Here is a 19,579-nt window from a genome sequence, read left to right as displayed (position 1 = left end):
ATTATCTTTTAAATGAACGATTTTAATCTAAATTGAGATTATTATTTTAAAAGACAAATTTAATTTGATTTTTTTTAATTATGATAGATTTTGAAAATATTTTTGAAATTACTATTTTTTACAAAAATATTTTTCAAAATTACTATTTTTTTTTATCCACAATTAAGATTTATTTGATTAAAAAGGACATTAAAAATCTAATTTTAGAAATTTAACCCCTTATTATTTTTTTCCTCATTTCCGTAAAAATACCTTTTAATTTTGTTGTCTCTGAAACTACGGTTCCGATTAGACCGACTGGAACCCCATCGTGGGCAGATCAGACGACGTCGTTTCGTTTGGAGTTATTCTCCCATGTCGTCGAGCTCCCCGGCATTCCCAAGCCCCACTTTTCCAATCAACCGCAACAGTGTACCGAAGAACAGTATGCTCTCCATTCTCTCTCCCCCGATTATAAATCTTTACCTGCTAAAACCCTAAACAATCTCAGGTTTTAATTGGGTTCTCTCTCATACACATATATATCTTGTGTACTTGGGAATTTTAAGATTTTCTCTTGAATTCATTTCATTTCATCTGCACGTAATCACTGTAACTTTGCCTTCATTACGTGCTTTGATTCATTGTGTTTCTTTGTAAGATTATTCTTACTCGTTTTCATCAGTGCTTGGGCCTTATCCAATGCCCATATAATTATCCATTATTACTCTAGAATTGTTCGGCATCCCTAGGGCTGCATCATTAGGGTTTATGATGTAGTATATTCAATAGACACATTTATACAGACCCACATGTTCATAGGTATATACTGAATGTTAATTGATTGCATTCATCCAGTGCTGGACATACATTCCTCAACACATACCTATAATATGCTGTTGTGCATGTATAATGTATGTGTTTTTTTTGTTTATGAATTTATGCATGTTATGTATCTGCATGTATATAATGTATGCATTTATGTATATGCAGAAGAATTGAGGGTTATATGAGATGGGGAATTGGGATGGGTTTATCCAAGACTGCATCTTTGATTAACAATAACATGATTATTATAGGTATATGGACATGTTACGGACATGCTTGGGTTAGTGCCTGAATTTCATTTGAAGGGTAATCAACCTGCTGGTTTTCAGTAATTGTAGATGGTAACTCTGTTTGTTGGTTCCATATTCCAATGTGGCAGATTGATTGGAGTAGAAAACTTGTAAGGGCTTTCCTGCTTTGCGGACATTTAGCAGCACAATCACGATACTGAGAACAACTATTTGTTCTGCATTTTTTTGACCAGTCTTGCAGTTCATTTATCTGGAGAAAATAATTATAATCTCAAATGGTAAGCTCTGGGTTTTCACTGTAAGTGTTGGTATATAGTGTAAGGTTGTTGCGCTTTTTAGACATGCTTCCAATGAATGATGGAAGGGAAATATGAAGAGTTTGTTTCATTTGCATTTCATATAACTCTAATGACACCATGTTTGACAGCATGAACTCAGTAGTCACTAACTGTAACAATGAAGCATAAGGATTCAGGCCTTTAAATTTATCTAGCTGTTCTTGAACATCACAAATGTATAGAACATGTTCAAATGTACACCTGTATAAAAGACCTGTACACATTATTGGATAACTGAATGGATATATATGTGGTTCAATACATCTTAAGTGCATCTGGAATCATTCACTGAAATTTCCTCAAGGAGCCCAGTCCACATACTAAATTATCCTTTGGGCTATAATTCAATCTATATAGTCTTATGGGGTGTGGGATGGGGGTGGAGTGGTTGGTTTGCTGTCATGCTCTTTTCATTTGGACTTCTCATAAATACAAAAATAATAAAGGAGATTCATGTGAACTTTTGTGGCCCACTCCACCTCCCTCACTTATACTAATGTTCCTTAGGAATGACAAAGGGGCAGGTGATTTCAGGGAAGGCATGAGCATGGTAGGGGCGGGCTCAGGGAATTATTTTAACACCTGAGTTGGGTTTGAACTAGGCATGGTTTATACTTCCCTGCTCTAGATACATATTATACACCAATAAAAGGAAAACTTTTTCAAGTGTCATATGTCCATTTCATAAGCTCAGCCGTTGTCCTTCACAATCTAGCCCTAACTCTAAGTCAGAGGGCACCAATGTCCCTCTCCCAAGCACTGGCTGTTTGATGCATGCTGCGTACCACCAGTCATCTGTCACCAATGTCCCTCCAAGCGCCATAAATATGACAAACCACCAGTTGTTGGCATATCACCAATCACCAGCGTGTTGCCTCATGTCATCATGTTGTCCCTCATGGCCCAACTGTCAGTTCTCTCTTCATTATTTTCATTTCGCTTGTTTTCCCTGGAGATATAAGAAACATTTGTTCATTGGAGCAAGTGAACAAAATGGAAGCTGATCAAATTCCATGAATTTAAACTAGCCGTTACTATGTCTCATTTTCCCTTGGTTAGTCTTCTAAGGGTGGAGACAGGAGAGGGGCGACCTGTTTCAAAACTGCCACATTGCCATTCCTAATGGTGTTTCATGATTTGCTTATGATCATATGTTCGCTATACATGTATATTTTGTTTCAAGTATTTTTATAATATAGGTTTTTTTTTTTTTTTTCTTTTTTGGGGCTTTTCAGATGCCTGTTTTTTGGTGGGGGGTGGGCAGGCGGTGTGGCTTGGTGTTGTGTTTGTGTGAGGATTGGAAGCATATTTTCTTTATGTTCTTCCACATAGTTCCTTTAAGTGATAATGTATAAATATTTTTTTGCTTCGGTGAGTGGAAACTCCATAATGATTTTGATCTTTGATTTTCATGCTCCATTTCATGGAGGACAGGTATAAAGACCTATGTGGTTATTTTATTCATATAGTGATACATTATTTGTGCAAATCAAGTAACAAGGAAAAATATTCTGTTTGAAGGATCAACAAATTGAAGGATTACCGGAGTACATACATATTAATCGAAATGATTTCTCTTATAGAAAGTAAGAGGTTCTTCCCTTCTTATATCAGAGTTTGTCTTTGCTGAAATTACATCTTGATCAGTGACATTTACAAAATAATATTGGATCTTTATGTCCATGCTATCTTCAACAAATTGAATGAAGCAGTCTTTTTTCTCAAAGGGGTGATTGTTTTTTGAGGATACATTGTATTTTCTTGTAATAGTTTACTGTTATCACTCCAATAGAATTAATAAGGTATAGAAAGAGAATAAAATTATCTCTCTGCATCCCAAAGTGGTAATTTAAGCATAAAAAATAAAATATGATATTTTGATGCTCATCATTGAACACTAGAGCTTTAGTGAAATAATTAAATATGATGTTTTAAGACCTTGTTTCATCATTTTAATTCAATGCAAGGTTCAAAGAAGCAGCTATAGGCATTCATCTAGCCACATGTATGAGATCATTGAGCAGTGGAGTGCTAATGAAATCTGATATGTAATCTGATGTTTTCAATATATTTGTTCATCATAAGATTGCTTTTCAATCAAACTTTTAACTACAAACTTAAGTGCCAGGCTCTGATCATCCCCCTAATAAATATGTTATGCCAAAGGTTTTAAGTCTCTACTAGTCATTAACCATAGGTTTAAAAGAAACTATGACAATATTATAAGTTCTTAGTAAATATGATCATGAGCTGCAAGTCTTGGCTGCATATACTTCAAAATGTGCCTTCAGGTTGTTTTCATGCACTTCAGTGCCCTTGCTGCTTTTAATCTGGTCTGTGTTATGGACTATCTATCAAAGGTAGAGATTGAAATTTCCTAGATTTTTCAGTTATGCTGTTAAAGTACTTTTAGATTTGGAATGGTCAATATTCTTTTGCCTAGTTCATTCCACTAAAGGAGCTCCAACTTTTATTATCTAGGCTCCTTGCTCAACTCCCAAGCAGAAGGCTTGGAGTCAGTGTGATTAATGGCTTGACTGCCCTTGGTCAGTCTGAGCTGTAGAGGATCATTCTCAGCGAGCTAGCTTGACTGAGATGGTTGCACGGTTGTATGATAGACTCAAGCCAATCTTTGCCCTTGAGATTTGGCTCAAGTGGTAAAGGGATGGGGAGGGTTTGTGGGAGGTTCCAGGTTCAAGTCCCAATGGGGACAGAAATTTACCTATCAAAAAATAAATGGATGAATAAATAAAAATTTGCCTTCTTGATAGTTGACAGGTTTTTATGCTGGATCAGCTTGGTGTATGAAGAGCATCCATAGAATTTAAAATTTTGAGGATTTCTTCAATTTGAAACAGAACTCCATTTTGAAGTTTTTAGTTGTTTAAAAATAGTGATGGTTATCCTGGTAAATTCAAGGTTCCATTCCAAGTGATTCAGTTGTTGTTTGCTTCTTCATTAAGAATGTGTACCGTTTGGATAACAATCAGGTTTTAGTAAAATTGATGTTAGAAATTTAGACGTTAAGTTCTGCAGTTCTTTGGAAACAACCATAGTTACATGCTAAAACTGAAGGAAATTAATTTGTGAATATAATTTATTGCACTGCCAGTATTGTGATTTTTCTTGACGTGTGTATAGAATTTCACTGGACTTTCAACCAATGCTATATGTGTTTGATAATTATTAGTTGCTACTCATAACTGGAGGTTTCTTATAATTGGCATGTTGGAAGGGTGGGAAGGGAACCATAGTGGGCAGCTAAATCAGTGCCAATATTTCTTATATTAATTACTATATTAACAATGATAGCTTATGGACTTATCTTTTTGCAAATTTTATGCATGTTGGAATCCTTCGATTGTGTTTTTAGACATATAAAGCAGCAGGAGGAGGATATTGCAATATGTGAATGCAAGTATGATGCTAATGATCCTGATAGTGCATGTGGAGAAGCATGCTTGAACGTACTAACCAGCACAGAGTGCACACCTGGTTATTGCCGTTGCGGTTTATTTTGCAAAAATCAGGTAAAGCTAAGATCATTTTCATATATTCATATATGTTTATGTTACACTTACATTTTCTACTGAAATTTAATGTTGGTGCATAGTAGAAGTGCATTGTAGAGAAGCACCTAGTTTTTTCCTCCTATTCAGGGTGGAGCCTAGCTTATATAGAGTATAAAATTAAAGGTTTTTCATTTGCGGACAAAGGAGATATTTATTTTGGGCATGTCAGAGGAGCTGGTTATTTACAGAGAGAGATTGACAGACAGGAGATGTTGGGGTTGAAAAAGGTAGTAATGAAGGGAAGAGGGAGAAAGAAACATAATTTGTGATTTACAAGCTTACCCTTTTGAATTTTATTAGAAGTGGATCTTAAGGCAGAACCTAGTTATATGATTAAAATACCTGAGAGAAAGAGTGAGAGAGAGTTTCTGGAATAAAGAGGGTTGTTTTAAAATTAAAAGTTTATTATTCCTTTCATTGTAAAAGAGCTTAAGAAACACAGTATTTCTGCAATTAAAAGAGAGGGATTGCCAACCTCAATGAAGCACTAGGAAGTTGCCACAACCTGCATTGTGCCCACATATACTCTTCAGGCTATTAATATCTTGTAGATACTATGGAAATAGAAAAGATGGTCTCCTCTACTCCTTGTGTCTGTCAAGTCATATCTATACATATACGGTGTGATACCGCTATACAATTGTCACGCTATTCAGGTTTTTATGGCATAATTGTAACTATACAAATAGAAAAGATCAATGTCCTTAAATCTGTATTGGCCTCTCAACATCAACTTTCCCCTTATCTTAAGGCGGATCTCTCTCTCTCTCAACCCCCCTCCCTCTCTCACTCTCTTCCTCTCTCTTGCATTCTCTCCTTATCTTTCCTTCCTTCTCTCCCTCTCTCACTTTCTCCCCTAGTTGTCAGTGGGATATAAGTTCCAGTTCCTTATCACTTTCTAACACATGGTACAGGAAATTGATGTCAGTAGAATATAGTCCCACCAATTAGAGCATAATATTGCCCTTTCTCTTTTTCTCTCTCTTAGGGCTTGTTTAATTGCTGTTTTTGAAAACCGTTTTCTATTCTTGAGAACAAAAAACACTCAAAAACATGTTTGGAAATTGTTCCCTTTGTTTTCAAATTTGTTCTCCGTGTTCTCAATTTGATGTTTTTTGGAGAACAATATGAAGTTGTTTCCCTGTTTTCTACATTGTGAACTAAAAAAAACAAACATGTAGAACACAGAAAAACACACGCAGAGAACAAATCACAAACTGTCAAACCCTCAAGAAATGCATCATACAAAAAATTGAACCAAATCTCAAATTCAAACACAGAGAACAAACTCACAAACCCTCAAATTTTTTATTTTTTTTCAATTTCCTTTTCTAAATGAGAACATTGATTGGCGACAGTGTTGGTTGTGGAGGATGGTGGGGGTGGCAACACTGCAATCCGAACTTCACATGGGGCAACGAAGGTGGGTAAATTTGTGTGTGTGTGTGAGAGAGAGAGAGAAGAGACAAAGTGGGAAAATGGAGGTGATGAGAGGAGAGTGGGAGAGAGGAGTGTGGAAGCAGCAATAGCCATGAGAAGAGAGGGAGAGATCGTGAGAGAGATCTTAGAGGAAGGAGAATTAGGTCAAGATGAAAAAATAATTTCAGGGTGAGGGGTGGGTATGCAAAAGGTTTAAAAAAAATAGAAAAGAAAAAAGTTATTTTAAAGAAAACAATTTTTATATTAAAAAATGGATATTTTTTTAAAATTTTAAAATTATGAAAATTAATTGAAAAATGGATATAAATTATTTATCTAAAATTATTTATATTTAAAATATTAAGTTGATAGAAAAATATATTTAAAAAAAATTATTTTATAAAAAAATAAACATGTTGAAAAGGCTTTACACTTTGAGATTAATATAATTGTTAAATTATTTTTATGTTTAAAACATGTTTATTATTTTTATTTTAAAAATTAGAATAATTAGAAAGGATGTTGGAGGATAAGGTTTGGTAAAAAATAGGAGAAAAAGAGGAGAAATAGTTAAGAAAATTTCAAATAAATATATCCTTATAAATCATAAATCCTTAAATAAATAATATTTCTCACCAGTTTTTAAAATAATAAAATATGCCTGATTTTACATAATTGTCAATATTTTCTTTAAATATTTTCATGCAATGTTTTTACAATCAATTTAGAGTGTTAACAAAAGTTTTAAATTTGAATTATAACCTTTTATTTGTTTTTTTATTAAAAAATCTAACCATTTATTAAAAAGGATTATCTTATTGTTAATCCCCATTTAGTATGATGTTTAACTATTTATTATTAAAATATTCCATCTTCTTATTTATTATAATTAAAATAAAATAAAAACCAAAATCAAATTTTAAAATAAAATAAAAAATAAAAAATAAAATATGTAATTTGATTTCCCATTCAAATCCATCACCCTCTTATTATTATCTTTTGTTGAAGTTCTTTTCTTTATTTATATCTTTTTCCACAAATTGGGAGGAGTTATGGAGAAAACACTAAATTTTAAAAAAAAAGTCCAAACATGTTTTTTTGTTTTACTTGTTCTAAAAAACCTTTTTTATTAGCTTAACTAAATATATATATATATATAGAGATTTTTTTTTTTGAGAACAAAAACTGTTTTTTAGAATTTAGTTCCCAAACACAATTTTGTTTCTAAAAGCATTAGAAACTGTTTTCAAAAATTGCAACCGAACAGGCCCTTATGTTTCCTTCACTTGCTCCCTTTCTCTCCTATGGTTGTGAGTTGGATATGATTTCCAGTTCCTCGTCACTTTCTAATCCATTGATTAGGAAGTTGATGGTTGTAGAACATAATATTGTGTTGAGCAGTTGGATTCTCTTGACCTTGACTCTGTGTGTGTGTCTTGCTTGGCAACCCATTGATCAAGAAGTCGATAGCTGTGTGTGGCTCAATCAATTACAACATAATTTTGTGTTAAGAAGTTGGGACTCTCTACCTTGACTCTCTTGTTATATTTAAGGGACTCTCTCTCCTCCTTTGTGTTTTGATGTTTTATTTTAAAAAAAAAATAGTTATACTATTTTTTTCCTTGTCATTGAGATAATTAAATGCCTACATTGACTCTTAATGATGTTAATTGAATCTTTAACCTTTAAATTCCTTGTATTAATATTAATATTTTGATTTTGGTTTTTCATGTTTTTTCTATTTAAAGAGATTTCAGAAATGTGAATATGCTAAAACAAAGTTGTTCAGAACGGAAGGTCGTGGATGGGGTCTTCTAGCTGATGAAAACATTAAGGTAATGGTTATGAAACTTTTCAATTGTAAAACCAGCTTTCATGAGTTACTTCTTTCCTACTTTCTGCACTATCCTAATATTCATTGTGCTTTACTCCTACTAAAATTGACTGTGGTGTGCATTTTGATGTTTAGTTTTTTTTTTTTCTTTTTTGCACTTCATATTTATTTATAGGAGAAAAATATCAGTATCATGACCAGATCTTTAAATGGGGAGCAGCCCCTTTTATGTTTGAGAACATATGGTTACTCCACCCAAATCTGAAGGAAAGATTTAGCTTTTGGTAGGGAGAGTTTCGGATTGAAGGGTGGGAAGGTCATAAATTTATGAAGAAGTTACAATTTGTTAAACAAAAAATGAAAGAGTTAAACAAGGGTGTCTTTTGAAGATTTAAAACTGAAGAATAAACACATTCTTACAGATATTGCTGGCATTGATGCAAGTGAGAAAAAAGGGAATTGTCTTTTGAGCTTTCAATGTTGAAGGCCTTTAGGAAAGGGGAGCTGGTGCATTTATTATTAAGGGAAGAGGTGCATTGGAGGCAAAAAAAACAAGGGTGAAAAGGGCAATTGAAGGGGATTACAGTAAGTTTTTCCATAGGGTGCTAATGGTAGGGGAAATAAGAAGCCCATCAAATCTTGGTGAATGAAGAAGGGACCATTTTGGGCAATTCTTAAAGCATTTTAGGGGAGATTATGCACTTTTTGAAAAGTTGTGCTCCCCCGCCCTGGAGATTCTTGGAGGTTAGAAGGATTGGATTTGTCTGCTATCTTGACATAGAGTGCTACACAGTTGGACCACCCCCTTTTTTGAATAGGAGATTCACAAAGTTGTCTTTTAGTTAGATAAGGAAAGACTCTTAAACCTAATGGATTCATCACCATAGCAATATTTCAGGAGTATTGGGATGTGATTGGGGAGGATCTACTAAGGGTCTTCTTAGAGTTTCACAATCATGGAGTAATAAATCAAAGTACAAATCCGACCTTCATTGCTCTTGTGTTGAAAAAGAGTCAGACCAATAAGATCTCAGATTTCAGACCTATAATTCTGATTGCTAGCCTATATAAGATCATTGCTAAAGTTTTATCAAGGTGTATAAGAGGAGTTCTTCCTGAAATCATTCATACTTTCGAAGGAGCTTTTGTTGAGGGAAGACAAATTTTGGATGCAGTTCTGATAGCCAATGAAGTGGTAGATGAGAAAAGACGTTCAAAAGAGGAAAGATTTTCTTCAAAATTGATTTTGAAAAGGCCAATGCTCATATGGATCAGGATTTTTTGGACCATGCACTCGGAATGAAGGGGTTTAGTGGAAGATGGAGGTCTTGGATGAGGGGTTGCTTGTCCTCAATATGTTTTGCGGTATTAGTGAATGGAATCCTGAAAGAATGGATTAAAGCAACTAGAGGTTTTAGACAAGGAGATCCTCTCTCTTCGTTTCTTTTCATCATTGCAGTTGATGTCTTAGGTATCAACATGAGTTAGAGTTAGTTCACTAGGTTGGTCGTTTAACCTACCGGGGTCTTTCTTTGGGGGAGAACCCAAAGGCAAATGTGTTTTAGGACCCAATGATTGACAAAATCTCACGAATATTGGATAGATGGAAAAAGCATTTTGTCATTAGGGGTTAGAAGAATAATTATAATTCATTCATGTTTGTCTCACATTCTTAGCTATTTCCTCTCTCTTTTCAAGATTCCTGGTGTGATGGTGTCTAAGATTAAGACATTGCCAAGGGGTTCTTTGGTCAAGGGTTAGTGAGGGTAAGAGAGATCACCTCATTAGTTGGGACCTAGTTTGCAAGCTTAAGGAGGTTGGGAGATTGTGGTTTGGGAAGATTTCTCTGATGAATCGAGCCCTCTTAGGGAAGTGACTTTGGAGGTATCCTAGGAAAGTTTCGGCTCTTTGGCATTAGGTCATTTTGAGTATTTATGAGACACATTCTAATGGTTGGGATGCAAACATTACAATTAGATGGTCATATCTGAGTCTCTGGAAATCCATTGCACAGGTTTTTTAAGATTTTTCTAGGCACGATGCAAACATTACAATTAGATGGTCATATCTGAGTCTCCGGAAATCCATTGCACAGGTTTTTAAAGATTTTTCTAGGCACACCCACTTTGTGATGGGTGATAAGGTAAGAATTCATTTTTGAGAATATTTGTGGTTGGGGGGCTAACCTTTGTGTTCACAATATCCCAATTTTTTTTAGAGTTGTCACAACTAAAAATCTCCCTATTCATTTAGCCTTGGCACCTCTCTTTCTTTTTTTCTTTTTTCTTTTTTCCTTGAAGCCTTAATTTCCATCATAATGTCATTTATTTGGAGATTGATGACCTTAAAAGACTCATGTCCTCTTTCTTTCATGCATACTTTCTCCATCTAACCTAGATACAAGAGTTTGGTCATTATTCTCGTCATGCTTATTTACTTTAAAGTTTTTCCTTTGAGCCTTGTCCGATCTACTAAATATAGTATCTTTCTTTCCTGCTAAATTTCTTTGGAAATCTAAAGCTTCATTTAAGGTGAAGGCCTTTGCTTAGCTAGTAGCACATGAGAAGGTAAACACCAATGCATGCTACAGTTAAGAAGACCTTACAAATCCTTAGTTCTAATTGTTGCATTTTATTAATAGAGAATGTAGAGACGATTGATCTATATTGTTTGTTGACTTTGGGGATATGGCACAGATTATTCAATCTTGCTAGTTTGGATTGGGACTTAAAGGGTAATATGCAACATATTAACCATCTCTTATAGGGGTTAGGGAGTACCAAGAGAGGCAAGGTCCTTTGGAAAATAGCTTGCCGCATCTTGATTTGGATTGTATGGTGCAAAAGAAATAGTAGCATTTTTGAGGACAAGTGGAGGACTTTAGAAACTCTCTGAAACCTAATTAATTTCTATTCCTCTTTTTGGGCATCCTATACCACTGCTTTTAAAGGCATTCCTCTAAAATTTGTTTAGCTTGATTGGAACTTGGTGCAGAACAAAATTGTATGGATAGCAAGGAGAGGAGCATTGATTATGTCTCTATTGGAAAGAGATGCAATGAAGCTTATGGAGTGATGAGATTCTTTATTTGTATATTCCTATTCCGATATAGAGGTCTACTTAGTATAGTGGAGTTCAATCATATGCTTTTTGATTAGTTTTTGTATTTTTGGGGAGGATCCTTCATCCTTCTAATGTACCTTCTGTTACTTTTAATACATATTTTATGTTCAAACAAAAAAAAAATTAGTTTCATAACATAACCACTCTGTTAGACTAATTGATTTTCCTAAAATCTTAAATTTGTATGATTTGGACTATATCATACACTCTAACACCCTCACGTGTAGCTTCCTTTGGGCTTTACACAATGGACCTAATAAAGTAGGGAAATAAACATGTAGTGAGATTACACATGATCTCCTGCTAAACGAAGCTCTGATACCATGTTGGACAACCAATTTTCTTAAAAGCTTAATCTTGTAGGATTTGGGCCCATATTGGGCTAAACTCTACTGTATCTTTAGGATGAAACTCCTCTGCTTCTCCATTGTTCTATCATGATTCACATCTCAAATGTATCAAACTCATCTCTGAGTGTGGGCAGAGAAAATGAGGCAATTGCCACATTGAAAGTCTGAGAACCCGCTTTGCCAATTGTTTCATTTCAAAGTCAGCCTCCACTCTTCCATTTGGAGTGCTTAATGGGCATGCAGATGAGTATTCAAAACCAGTTCTAGGAAGTATAACTGGCTCTTCACCTATGATTCCAACCTTCTAGACATTCTTGATTCTTCCATTTGCATCAGTTATAATCCAATGCCTTCTGAGAAAGAGAAAAAAATAAATAAAAATCCAATGCCTTCTGAGAAGTTGAATGGGATGGACTGAGTTGTTGGTAATTCTTATTCTATATGCAAAAATGAACTACCATTTTGAAGGCTGACTTTGACCGTCAATGCACACTTCTAACTTGACCCCTGATCCCCATGGTTGAGTTACTTGAACATTTTAGGAGAGAATGTGGTGCAATTTCCTCTAGCTCATCATGGTATCTAGCTGCATCCTCAAACCTCTGATCACTGAAGGCTCTTTAATCAATCCATGAAGACGCAAAACTGTCTCCTCTTCCTCAAAGAATTTCAATGAATCGTGTATTCTAGCAGCTTCTCTGTAATCCTCAGATTTTGCAGTAACCTCCAGTTTTTCCTTCAAAAAAGTGGAAGTTTGGCTGTGAGAAAGAAACGAACTCAGGCTCTAATTCTTGCCATTTCTCCTCGAAGCACAAGCAACAATTCTACAGTTTCTCCTAAAATCCCTACAATTCTAACAATCCTTTCTTGTCCCTATACACTAGTGTTAAGAGTACACATGAGGGAGGGTGTTAGAGGGCATGATATATACCTTGTGGTTCCAAATCCTACAAGCTTAAGCTTTTAAGAAAATTGTTTGTCCAATGTAGTATTGGAGCTTCATTTAGCAGGAGGTCATGTATTTAAATCTCACCACATGGTTATTTCTCCAATTTATTAAGTCCACATGTAAGCTCAAAGTAACTACATGTGAGGGAAGAGGTTAGAATTCATGATATACATTTTGGGCCTAAATCCTACAAGCTTAAGATTTTAGAAAAATTGATTGTCTCACATGATATTAGAGTCTTGTTTGGCAGGAGGTCATGTGTTTGGACCTCACTATATGTTTATTTCCCCAATTTATTATGCCCACATGTAAGCCCGAAGACAACAGCTACATGTGTGGGAGGGTGTTAGAGTGTATGATATGTATTATGGGTCCAATTTATTAAGCCCATGTATAAGCCCAATTTATTAGCCACTTTATTAAGAGTCTTGAATGTTGATGAATTTGTGAATGAAGTATAAAACTTAGACCTTAAGGTCATTCTTTACCTAATTTTATGCATCACAGCATCAGAGGTAATGATTTGTTGGTCCTCACTTATCTGGAAGCACTTTCTTTCATTTTTATCTGATACAGGCTGGACGATTTGTTATTGAATACTGTGGAGAAGTAATATCATGGAAAGAAGCAAGGGGAAGGTCCCAAGTTTATGCATCTCTAGGTAAAGTATATGCTTATTAGATAAATCATAAATCTCTAGTCCACTTTCCTGAAATCATACTATCTTCTTGTTTGGCTTGATGCAGGTCTCAAGGATGCATTTATAATTTCTCTTAATGGTAGTGAATGTATTGATGCCACTAAAAAGGGTAGCCTTGGCAGATTTATAAATCATTCATGGTAGGCCACTTCAGATGGCAAATGCAATTGATGTAAAATGAGATATTTAGGAATTCTATTACCGTTGCTCATTATGCAATTTTAATTGCTCTTAATTGGCATCCACTAAGTTCCTTTTGTTTAACTTTTCAGCCAACCTAATTGTGAAACAAGGAAGTGGACAGTTTTGGGGGAAGTTAGAGTTGGCATATTTGCAAAGCAAGACATATCTATTGGAACAGAACTTGCATATAATTATAATTTTGAATGGTATGGTGGGGCTAAGGTTCGCTGCCTTTGTGGGGCAATCAGCTGCTCTGGTTTTCTTGGGGCAAAGTCTCGTGGATTCCAGGTGATTAGCATATGCTTACACCATTTTCAATCAAACATATCATATATATTCATGCTTAAGGATGTATTGAATATCCTCAATACTGCTAAGAGTTTGTGCTTTTTAGATCTTTCGGCACGGTTTTTATCGTTTTTGACATGCAGCATAGCTCTTGGTAGTTTGATTCCCCCCCCACCTTTTAACCTTTTTGTTGAACCAACTCCTCTCCTCTCTCCCATGATTCTCACTCTCCTTGCTGTTTAAAGAATCTTCCTTTGGTACTTCACATAAAAAAAAAAAGAAAAAAAAAAAAAGAATCTTCCTTTGGATGTTGGAACTGTCTTTGTATGGCAATAGATGGCATATTGGTTTATCCAGAGGTCGGCCTTTTGCTTGCTGTATCTTATATTTTTCCCATGATGGGATCATGAGCACATTTGTGATAGGTCTCTAAAGTTTGTGGCAGATCATGCACTGAGAGAGATAAAAACCTGTCATATCCAGAATACTTGATAATATTGCTGGAACCTCTTAAGTTATAGTTTCCAACTGGCCTTTTTACTTAGCCATGAGACTTACTAAATGACAAGTTTTGCTCCCTGCTTGTCCAGGGGCCTTCATGCATAAACAAGCTCCCCTGCCTTGCCTAATATAAGTCCTCACCAAATGTTTATTCCTTATAAGAAAACTTTGTCTCAATTTGAACGTTAAGTTTGTCCCATCACAGGCTGAACAGGCTGTCTGTGACTGTCTTATATGACCCAATGATTTAGGACTAGAAAGTATATAAAGAATGAAGAAATAATAAAGGTCAAAAAGTTAGGTAGGATTTAGTATGCTATCCAATTAAGTTGATACCAACCAGGGGTCTCTTAATCTGAATCAACAGTGCCTATGTAGGATTAAAAAGTGCTGCTATGGAGGTAGCCTTAACAACTTACTTTAACCAATTGTTTTCTTAGACTTCCTGGTTCTGAGTTACTAAGAGCTATTTGATATCTAACGTGCACTTAAGGAATTCCCTAAAGTTTCTCCAATCTTGTATTTAATAAGGTGGAATAAAACACTAACTATAATGGTGTCTTTGCTAATGAAGTTGGATACTGTCTTCCAATTTTTGATTTCTGTGTTGTTGACAGATTTCTTTTTTCAACTTTAATCTGATCAAATGCAGTTTTCTTGTCTAACCATAATTGATGTTCCAGGAATTTCCTGTTTCTCTATTACTTCTGCAATTTCAACTTTAGTTGACTTCCTTGTTTGTTGAGATTGTGTTTCTTGTTTTATTTGTGATGTAATTCTCGTCTATTATATAGTTCTTATATTCCTTCTTGCTTATATTGTGCAACTTTGTTTTGGCAGGAGGATACTTATCTTTGGGAGGATGGCGATGACAGGTAATGTTATGCATACATTATTCTCATATGCAGCTTGAAGTTTTGCCGTTTCCTAATTAGTATTGGTTTATTGGAGGACGTTTCGGATGTTGGTGGCAATTGAAATACACATTAGGGGCAACTCCATCTTTATCTGGGGTTCATTTTATAGATATCAAATCTAGTCCAGCATAGTTAGTTATATAATGATCCATTACCTGGCTGCATAGTGATGTGTAACCTAAGCCTTCAAGAGACTAATGAAATTTCCTGTGATTTTGATTGCGAACTTAATCACAAATCTACAAACACTATCATTCAACCCTTCATCTAATTCTTTATTGGACATATACACTCTATGAGTGTGTTTGGTTCACCAATATTTAAACTTCGAAATGGAAATTATTGATCTATTTGGAAACTGTTCTTGAAAATGATTTTCTGTTCATTAGAACAAAAAACAGTTTTGTAACTTGTAAAACACATTTGATAAATTTTTGTTGAAAGAGGTTGTTATGTGAAACAACGTAGAGGTATATTCTAGTATTTTGGTAGAGTATTATAGAAACAATTAAAAATATGGAGAATGCTTTGAGAACTTTTGCAGTGTACGTGAGTGCACAGTATCTTCACAAAGAATAAGCCAGAAAATTGTTTTTTATATTTGAGTTCCTAAACAGAATTTATTTATTTATTTTTTGAAAACAATTGAGAACTGTGTTCAAAAATTATTTTTTGATTGAGAACTGTCGACTTTTCCTTTATTTTCATTTCTACGAATTAGAAGAATTAATATAGTCCTACTTTGGTAAGAGAACTTTTCAATTTTGAGGAGATATTATCTATATCAACAGTCCTAAGGCATGTTGACACCAAACATAGTAATCTTATATTGGGAAATAGGGTACTCATTTTCAAATTAAGACACCCATGAAACAAATGCATCTTATAGTTTTAACACCTCAAATGATTTTTAATTACTTTTTTCTTAAATGTTCATTGGAATATACATGGTGTAAATTAATATGCTTAGTATTTGTGGCTGTGATGATTGAATGGATTCCCATTGTGGCTATCATAACTATAGTTCTATCTTTGTTTCTTACTATGCTTATTTCTGAATTATTTTTTGAGGAACTTTATTTCTCTAGATACACTTGATCTACTCCACAACATGGACGCTCCTTGCATTCCCCATGCCCCATCTCCCACCCTCCCCATCCCTCACTCTCCTCTATTATGGCACTTCATCATTTGTGTAGGTCAATTTGATGTGTGGTCAACTTGGGTAGACTACACCCTTGAGTCTACTATCCAGGTTATGCTTTTGTTGCATTGCGACTTTTTGTTAGCCATGTGATGATTCTTGTTACTACATATATTTCGTACAATTTTGTATTTAGTTTTTTGGATTCAAACCTGTCTGTATGCTGTTTTTTTTTTTTACAGATACTCAGTTGAGAAAATCCCACTCTATGATTCTGCAGAGGATGAGCCTTCCTCCAAGCTCCCCAGAGTCATGGATTACTCTAAACCTGAATTTATTTCTCATGGGAAAGTTGAATACACCACAGCAGTGGATGCTAGTGTGGAATATGATACAAGTGTGCGATACGAGCATCAATTGGAATCCACTGAACTTGTTGTTGAGGCAGTTGATTCAGTTCCAGTAGACTTGGTCATAAATGAGATAAAAACTGAAGTAAGTGAAGAGACAAAATTGTTTACCGATGGTACTCAACAGGCCTTTCCTCAAAAGAATGCAATGATACCTCACATCCAAAGTAATAGTGCAAGCCAGAACAATCACATTGGGCCAGGGCATGTGGCAAAAAAGAGATCGAAACATTTTCCTAATGGAAGGTCAAAACCTGTGGCCCAAAAGCAAGTTGATGCAAAATTTGTTGCCCAATTCTTAGGATCAGAGGAGGCTCGTGAGGAGGTCTTCAAATATGAGGTATGATCTGCATTTTTCTGTAATTTCAGTGGTGCATGAAAACTAAGATAAGATCATTTTGGGTGTCCATCAGCATGATTTTCTTGAAGGCTCCTTCTGAGGCTTTCAATTTTTGTTTTTTCCTCTTTCCCTCTTTATATTTCTTTTCTGTGTTAAGCTTGGATGGGATGGGTTTGGTTCGGTTGGCTTGTGGCATGGGTGTTTGTTTGTTTGTCTTGACGTGGATAGGCTTGTTAAGGTTCATGTGAGTTAACTATGACAAGGAGTGCCCTTGGGTTCACGAATTGAGTCATGTTCTGGGGCTTAATTTGGATACACCCAATTTTTCATACTGGGGACATCCCTCCTAGTGAAAGGGCAATCTTATCTTGTATTATTCTCCAAGTGCTTGTTTGGCCTTTCAATTTTCTTTTATACTATGTTTGTTTCTCGAAAAGTACCAAGGGAAGAAAAAAAATGTTAAGAAAAATTATTTTCTCATTTTTGGTTCACTATGGAAAATACGAAAGAAAGTCAAATATAATTAAATAAGTTTAAAATTTATGCATTTTAAAACTATTTAATCCTTACATAGAAGAAGAAAAATAAGTGAAATGAGATTAAAGTAACATATAAAAATAATTTATTGACTTGAAATATATTTTTTATTTTCCTTAATTTTTTCTTTCTTCTTTTCTTCTCTATTTTCTTTCTTCTTTTCCTCTCTATTTTCTTTCCATCACATATTCTCTCAAATTTTCTGGAACCAAACATAACTTAGTGTTTGCTTAATCATTTTCTTCTCTTGAAATTTTTGTTCTGGACCATATTTTTTGTCACAGCTGATCCCAAGTAGTTGTAATGTTAGATACAAGGCTTTGTTGGATTGAGTTGAATAAAAAATTATCAACTAGGAAAGTTGTGTTTGTTATGGTGTACTATAGCCTGCCTTGGTATAATTTGGCTATGCAAATTGAAAGAATGCTTCCTAAAATTTTGGACCTTATATTTCTCATTATAGTTCCCAATTTTTGTAACCTGCACGTAATGCATAAAATGCTACAAAATTATACTATTTTGTCGCTGTTAGTAATTCCCCAATTATCTATTGTTGAAATATTTTCGAACGTCTTGGTAAATATACCATCTGGTTGAACTTTACAGTTATCTGTGTTAATGCTCAGTTGTCTGAACTAACAATTGAAGAAACAAATTCAAAGTAAAAACTGAACGCGGCATTAAACAAACAACTGTTTTGTTTCAATCTTTTTTTCTTTTCTGCTTCCATGTATATTTTTTCTTGTTAAAGTTTTTATCCATAAGAAATATGCCTCCATCCATTTCTAATCTGTTAGATCAGTTACCTGTCCTGTATAATTTTCCATTTGACTCTTTCTATGGTATTAGGTGTTTAGTGCTATGGAAAAGGAAATGTGGGAACTGTTTTTCCAGGACTGCTGCATGTCATGTTTGAAGCACAAGAGGGAGAATACATGGTTGAAAAGCAAATTCCATGGTTGTGCAAAATGAAAAAAATAGTTTATTGTGAGATGTCATTTCCAGAAAATAATCTTGCTATGCAAGCTTTATCTCTTTTGATGCATTACTTCCTGGAAAATGCTCCTTTCTTGTCTTTGTTTCCTGCATAACTTTAGTCTTCAAAACTTGTCAGGTTTCTTTGTGTCAGTTTCTTGAGAATCGTCTAATTTAATTTTTGCAACCCATTACCCAAGTTGAAAATTTTTGTTCATCATGCAGGAAGAAAAGAATCAGGCCTCTTCACGTCTTGACTCCATATATGATGAAATTCGACCTGCAATTGAAGAACATGAGAGAGATAGTCAAGATAGTGTCCCAACTGAGGTAGCTAGGAAGTGGATAGGGGCCAACTGCAGTAAAATGAAGGCAGACTTTAATCTTTACTCCTCTATCATCAGAAACATTGTCTGTAATCCCCGAAAACCACAAGGTGAAGCAAAAGCTTCTGAAGGAGGAGACAATGAGAATGAAACAAAGGATTTGATAACCTAACATGCCTGTATGGGCTGTATAGGTGATTTGAATTTTTCATAGCTTGAAGGGATCCCAAAGTATGTTATCCAAACAAGTGAACTGATCATTGATCCAAAATTCCATTTTTCTTAGCTATCTAACTTTTGTAGGTTAGGTTATTTGCCCAACTCTCATGTATAACCATTGATACTTGGGGTTTTCATAATTCAAATGTCTTGGTCTGAAATTGTTTACCTTTTTCTACTATTTGTGGAACATTTTGCTTATACATATACATGTAAGCAGGAAATGGTTTTACAATTACTATAATATAAAGAAGGGAAGTCAGCATGATTCCAGCTTGGTGGAAAGTGTATTATGTGGTATTGAAGTGACTTCATGATCTGTGGATTGAGGTCAAATGAGTTCTTATCTCAGGTTTTGGGGATGTCAAAGCTAGTGGATGAACTGCAAAATGGGTT

General features: G+C 34.8%; 1 protein-coding gene across 4 annotated transcripts; it reads left to right on the top strand.

Annotated features, from left to right (window-relative positions):
• The first annotated feature begins 312 nt into the window (after nt 1-312).
• On the top strand, nt 313-19,351 carry LOC100853689 (histone-lysine N-methyltransferase ASHH1). 4 transcript variants are annotated; one of them, XM_010666866.3, is made up of 12 exons: nt 313-424; nt 1,059-1,087; nt 1,187-1,336; nt 2,918-2,982; nt 4,770-4,926; nt 8,136-8,222; nt 13,220-13,304; nt 13,390-13,483; nt 13,616-13,814; nt 15,156-15,190; nt 16,619-17,126; nt 18,864-19,351. In XM_010666866.3, exons 3-12 carry the CDS (start codon nt 1,334-1,336, stop codon nt 19,134-19,136), a joined length of 1,506 nt encoding a protein of 501 aa, XP_010665168.1. In that variant the 5' UTR covers nt 313-424; nt 1,059-1,087; nt 1,187-1,333; the 3' UTR covers nt 19,137-19,351. The 4 variants fall into 4 exon arrangements, with proteins under 4 accessions (XP_010665168.1, XP_059590711.1, XP_059590712.1 ...); XM_059734728.1 differs by having other exon boundaries at nt 18,513-19,351; XM_059734729.1 differs by lacking the exon at nt 1,059-1,087 and having other exon boundaries at nt 387-490; nt 18,513-19,351.
• The last annotated feature ends 228 nt before the right edge of the window (nt 19,352-19,579 follow it).

The sequence above is a fragment of the Vitis vinifera genome, chromosome 18 (assembly GCF_030704535.1).
Source record: "Vitis vinifera cultivar Pinot Noir 40024 chromosome 18, ASM3070453v1".
Taxonomy (NCBI): Eukaryota; Viridiplantae; Streptophyta; class Magnoliopsida; order Vitales; family Vitaceae; genus Vitis; species Vitis vinifera.
Note: the sequence above shows the minus strand (reverse complement) of the source record. Positions and strands in the feature narration are given on the sequence as shown.

Coding starts and splice junctions, on each gene's coding strand:
- LOC100853689 (XM_010666866.3), top strand. Junction 13,815..15,155: donor CAAAGTCTCGTGGATTCCAG/GTGATTAGCATA, acceptor TTGTTTTGGCAG/GAGGATACTTATCTTTGGGA. Junction 15,191..16,618: donor TGGGAGGATGGCGATGACAG/GTAATGTTATGC, acceptor TTTTTTTTACAG/ATACTCAGTTGAGAAAATCC.